At 42.6% G+C, this 6,086-nt stretch overlaps 1 protein-coding gene across 5 annotated transcripts in view; it reads right to left on the bottom strand.

Moving 5' to 3' along the window:
* Positions 1 to 225: 225 nt before the first annotated feature.
* Positions 226 to 6,086, bottom strand: part of ppp6r3 (protein phosphatase 6, regulatory subunit 3) — a 19,917-nt gene continuing 14,056 nt past the window's right edge. For 3 of the 5 annotated variants that reach the window (XM_084477118.1, XM_084477121.1, XM_084477122.1), the window contains exons 19-25: positions 5,843 to 5,958; positions 5,146 to 5,347; positions 4,560 to 4,657; positions 4,090 to 4,282; positions 1,063 to 1,176; positions 769 to 840; positions 226 to 360 (exon numbers count right to left, since the gene is read on the bottom strand). In XM_084477118.1, the coding sequence (XP_084333244.1) occupies positions 309 to 360; positions 769 to 840; positions 1,063 to 1,176; positions 4,090 to 4,282; positions 4,560 to 4,657; positions 5,146 to 5,347; positions 5,843 to 5,958 (847 nt within the window). In that variant the 3' untranslated portion in view covers positions 226 to 308. The remainder of the gene's footprint in view (positions 361 to 768; positions 841 to 1,062; positions 1,177 to 4,089; positions 4,283 to 4,559; positions 4,658 to 5,145; positions 5,348 to 5,842; positions 5,959 to 6,086) is intronic. The other 2 variants (XM_084477119.1, XM_084477120.1) reach the window with 2 other exon arrangements.

Raw genomic sequence — 6,086 nt, 5'->3', positions numbered from 1 at the left:
TTCTTCTCAGTTCATGTTATAACAGAGTGTGTGTGTGTGTGTGTGTGTGTGTGTGTGTGTGTGTGTGTGTGTGTGTGTGTGTGTGTGTGTGTGTGTGTGTGTGTGTGTGTGTGTGTGTGTGTGTGTGTGTGTGTGTGTGTGTGGGGGGGGTCTGTGGGGGGGTGTATGGGGGGGGTGTATGTGTTGTGTTGGCTGAGCCTATGGAAGTATTGCTGGTCCTGGTGATGTCTCTTGGTTTGTGTGATCTGGGAGCAGACGTCCGATTGGCCAGGTTAGCAGGAACAGGGCTGCTCTCGGGACACGCGTCCTCATGCTGGTCCCTTAACATCTACTTCCGTGGACACCGCGCTAACATCCGGCCTTCAGACCCACGTGTGGAGGAACAGAAATGCACAATTTGTTATACACAAATTATGCACTAATTCTATATAGGGAAAATATAACAACAATGATCTGCTGCTCATTATATACATATTATATACTTTGTGTTAAAGAAAAGGCTAAATGGGATTTTGAACTTTCGGTTTTGGTCTCCTTTCAAATATAATCTAAAGCATAGATTTTCTGTGCAGGTGGCTCTTGCTCCTATGCTGTAAGAAAATCTGAAAAGTAAGAAAATTCCCAAAGTACTTTGTCTCAGTACAATGTGATAGACATGTTTTTTGTCATCAGCTGATACTGAATATACTGAATACTTTCACCACCATGTATAATTATTATTATACTTAAATCTCCAAGGAGGGAATCGGTCTGTAGTCTTGGACTTACTTTGGCTCCTCTACAGCTGCCGTCTCCGAGGGGCCGTTGGGAACCTCAGCAGGGGCCCAACTCCTGTCCCCGCTGACGGATCAGACAAGACGGGAAAAAAAAGGCAACGATCAGAGAGGAGACAAACATGGCAGGCGGCCATGACTGAATGAAACGAGCCACATTCAGAATGGGTGAACAGTACTGCCCTCCAGTGAACAGTCAATGAAACAACACATGGTCCCTGTAGTGTTGCCGTGCTGGCCAGAATCCACCATGTTGAGTTGTTTTTTGGGCAAGAGCGTGTGGACCCACCTGGTTTTGGGACAGGGGGATGACGTGGTGTTGGGGCTGGGGCCGGTCCTCTCTGGGTCACTATCCGCCGCTACAGTGTACTTCTCCTCGGAACAAACGGCTTTCTCTTCATCACTGCAATGGGCATCAGCAACATGTTAGTACAGTGGTTTGGAGGTAACCTTGACCATGAAACCCTTCAGCACACACAGATGCAAACACACGTAGGACTTGTACAAAAAAAAGACCCAATGAACACGCAAACCGGAGATGGTGAGTGAAGACGCATGCTGGATGGAACAGTGGATTGCATAAGTGTAAAACAAGATGTGAACAATGGAGGTGTTGACAATGGAAGCTTGACCACGAAACAAGGAAGGTGCAGAGCGCAAACATCCAAATGTTCAGCAAATAAAAAACATGGAGTTGTCTAGGCTTTGCCCTTTTTTAGTAATTTTTTGATTTGTCCAACATTTCACAGTGCCAGCCATCCAGTCTTGCTTTTTATAAACAGCACTACCTCTAAACTGGTTAAAGCACCAAAATACCCTCAATCAACTCTCTATAGTGGTTGTTTCACTTGCTAATCTCATGATACATTGCCCCAATTTAAACCAACCAATAAGAAACAACGCCTGCATTAACCGTGTTTCACCAGCGATGATGCCGTCCCTGGGGGGGGTGGTTTTAATGTTCGGTTATTTGGTGGAATTTGACGATTTCTACATTTTAAGATGAGATTCAAAACCTCCTGGGACTTAACACCAGGGGCACAGAGCGAGGAAGAATTGCAAGTCGTGAACTGCCTTTAATTTGTGAAAATCAAGAAAAGCTATAGTGATGCCAGAATGAAAACTTTGTTCATGTATAGGTATTCAGACCTTACTTGACATTTCTGTCATATCTGCCTCTTTAGCCCTGGGTGATTAAATAAACAAGTGTTCACTCAATTGACCGTCATGATGAAGAGCATTCGCCATAATGGACAAAACATGCATCTGCACAAGATGAAACAGGAGCATTATCAAATGATATTCCCAATTTGAGCCAGATTAAACCAGTTCATATTACTTAATAACATTTGAAATACTTTCAAACTTGTTCAAAATCAGAACACTTTTCAGTGTTCAAGGTCAACCAAAAACTTTATGGGTTAACAAAAGCTTAACCCATAAAAATTGTTTAAGCATCGATATATTCCTGTAGTATTACGCTTTAGAATAGGGATTCCCATTCATTGATTTTCCTCCAATTAACTCCGATTTTTTATATGATCCTGTAGGGGAACAATACGATTCTCACATCCCATGCAAGGTGAAAAAGACACACCTGGTAGAAAGACATGCAGTATGGAGGGAAAGATGAGAGCAGAAAATCAAAACGATGGGGAGGGGGTTGGATGAAGATGTTACAACAAGACACCACAGCTGCAGGTTGGGGTCAGAGTGGCTGTACATACCGATACGATTTCAACACCCTGAGGAAGAGCACACCCACAACGCACAGCAAGACAGAGAGAAAGGGATAGAAAGAAAAAGAGGAGAGGAAGCTCTGCTTGTAAATGTCAGTCAACAGTCAAGCATCCAGGTCTTACGACAGAAGTTGTTAATGGCTCACACATAACTTGGACACGGCATCGGCAACTTGGGGAGGGGAGAGGGGGGGATGCGGAGGGTTATGGTTTCTAGAGTGATCTTTGTTGAATTGGAATTCAGGTTAAAGACACTCAATGGAAATGACAAAAACAGACAAGTCACATGAAGCTGATTCAAATGTGCAGCTCCCCCAATGGTGGCATCTTGATTGGTATCCTTTTCTCTATGAATGTTGTGTGAGGAAAGTCACTGTTTCCTACTTGGATTGTCAAGTTTACTATTTATGAATTTAGTTTTGTTAAACACTTCTGCATATAGCTGTACCTATATTTAGACCAAACTGAAGAATGTCAAAATGGAGAATTCTCAGTGCAGGGACAGCCCCTCTTGATGAAACACAGGTTTTGTATTTTCTGATTTATTGCTTGATTTAGTTACAGTTGAAGTCACTTGCGACAGGTTATATGGCAAATGACTTGGAATACCATTTTGTTGAGCCCGTCTCCCCCTCCACTACCAAACTCATCATACATCTACAGAAAGGCTGCCAAAGGTCCGGTTTGACGCCTCCATCACCTTTCAACTCTGCATCACTGTCTCTGCCTCTGCCTCTCTGACTGACAAGTGTGTCTGAAATGCTTGTGTATGGAGTCCAAGTAAAATCCATCAACACGCAACAATACGTTCATGACTATCTAGTTGCATTCCAACAGGACTGGAAATGATGGCACAGAAATATTGTATGGTGATTAGGACCATTACCTCTTGCTGGATAGTCAGACTGCATTTTAACATCACAATGTACTTAAGCCACTGCAAGTTCGATGTATTGCAGAAGAGTCATGAGAAAATATTTTAGATAGTCTTACACCATGTTGAATAGCTTTTAGAATTGCATCTCTCTCGCATAATATGACCTAAGTAAAAAGGTTAATTGATGAACAAGACATAGAAGGAATGCAGCTTTATCCCTCAAGATGCAACTGTGATAAATTAGCAAAACACACTTAATCTGCATATTAACACTGAAAGGCTGGTCACATTTCTTTACGGGATATCCCAGGAATCTGCAATTCCAGATCTGACAGATCAAGCCTTAGATATTTTCTTTAAAACAATCACCTTTACTGCTCGAAAGATAAAGCTACAGTATGGAAATCAATAATATTAATTGATGATTAATAGGTATTCGATTAATAGATAATAATCCCTCCCGTTTACATAAAGATACTGAGTACAAAAAAATGCTATTTTGTTTATTAACCAATACACATCTGACCATGCATACTAACTACCAAGACGACTCTCATTAACCTAGTTTATATCAAAACGCACAGATTTAAGGTTATCTGGAAGTTTTATGGCCTTTTAATCCACATGAATCCACCTGTGTGTGAATGCAACTCCAAGACCTTGAAATGCCTTTTAGTGCACGTGAGGGCACTGGTCTAACCTCTTGAAGACTGCCGTCTCAGTCTTTGCATCCACCGTGAGGCTGAGCGTTTCCTTCATGGAGCCGTTGATCACCGTCTCGGTTACGCTACGCTGTTCGCTGGCCGCCTCCTCCTCGGCCTCGGTGCTGCTGAGCCTTTGGGCGGGGGACGACAGCGGGCTCTGGTCCACCGCGGACCACCCATCACACTCTGCTGGGAAAAAGACGATCCACAGGTTCACATGAACTGATGATCCAGATGTAGCAATGGCAGAGAAGAGGATTCAATCACCCTTCAAATGTTTGTATAACTCTTTTTGAATAAGATTCAAAAAGTAATCGAACAGCAAGGACATTTCTGGTAAAACAGGTAATAGCGTTTAGTATTGAATGTATGTAATGTACGCCTTGACGTGGTGGATTGACATTCAAATTAGGCCTGTTTGCTGCTGGCCCTGTGATTTGAAGGTAGTGTTGGGTTGATGGTTCACCTTCGGGTTGCATGGGTGCATTGACTCCCAGCGGGTCCATTGTCTCCACGCTGGTTTCCATGGCCACAGGAGAGTTGCACCTCAGAGGGTCTTTAGGACTTTAAATAGAAAAACACACCAATTAGTTACATAATTAAGTTACTAATTACAATGTAACAATGTTATTGGTTAATCACCTGATTTATATGCATTATATATTTATCCCATTGTATTAAGCAGTGTTTCCCCTAGATTTTTTTTGTAGCAGTGGCGCTGTGAGTTGGTAACCTAGCAACACTAGGAGGGTCTGGGGGCATGCCCCCCCCCCCGGAAGAAAAATTAAAAAATAACCCTTTAAATGGTTACTTCTGGTGAGATTTTTTGGGGAAAAATTTACAGATTGAGCTTCCAAATATGACATAACAACCAAAAGAGTCAAGGTATATGCTGAGACCAGATCATTGTGCAAATGTGCCTTGAACTTGGCAGAAACTAAGTTCATCTTTTATGTTCAGTTTCAGCTATTTCTTTGATATTTATCAACAGCCTTAGAAAAAAATAGATGAAAAAAAAAAGGTTAGAAATAGAGTAGTAATCAGGTGCCCACCTGAGATGGGGGAAGTTGGAGAAGTCTGCCCAGCTCGTCTCTGAGTTGGAAGGGGTAGGGGGGCTGCTCCAGGCTGCACCGGGGACCACTGGTACGGAGGCAGAGGGGGGGGATGCAGGGGTGCTGTTGGGGCTCGGGGCGGGTGCAGTGGAGTTGCCAGTGTCCATGGGGATGTCTTCAAAGTTGGCTGTCCACACAGGTCCTGAAAAACGTAGACTCAACTCTTGGAATCGATGCACACAAACTACCAAATACATTAAAAAAATTGCAATGCTGGTTCAGTGCCACATTCTAAATTGGTCCGAGTCGGATAGACAAGGTAAATGGTCCAACTTTTACAGGAACGGACTTAAGGTGGCAGCATTGTTCAAAACTCTCATATGCAGGGGTAAAACTGGTGTTGGCCCAAAAAGGTGCCATTTTTTGGCCAGAAAATAAGGAAATTAGCAATGCATGGCACCCAGGCCCCTAGCTATGAGTCACGCTACATTTTTGTTTAAGTGACACATGAAACGTATATATATTGTTATTCAGACCTACTATATGAAGCAGTGCTAACAATAAGAAAAACTCACATCCATTAGAATTCTTTAATTCATTTGTTATGTGGCAAGACAAATCAATTAAAAATAAGTCACGTACAATACCCCCCCATCGATATAGATTATGTCATAAGTAAGCAATGAGTATCATTTACCTGTATCCACATCCATTCTGTCATCAGTGCTGAGGCCGGGGACTTCAAAAGGATCCCTCTTAACATCTTCCTCCTCAGAGTCTGTGCTCTCCTCACTGTCTGTGCTGCCAGAACTCCTGTTTTACAGACACATACAAGGGGTGTCAGAGGGCCAGCCCTTTATACTTCCTAATCCTTCAGGGTTCACTAAACTTAAAAATGGTTTATTACATTGTATACATCATATCCGTTTTTTACATAATTC

The sequence above is a fragment of the Micromesistius poutassou genome (assembly GCF_964030765.1).
Source record: "Micromesistius poutassou genome assembly, chromosome: 13".
Classification (NCBI taxonomy): Eukaryota; Metazoa; Chordata; class Actinopteri; order Gadiformes; family Gadidae; genus Micromesistius; species Micromesistius poutassou.
Note: the sequence above shows the minus strand (reverse complement) of the source record. Positions and strands in the feature narration are given on the sequence as shown.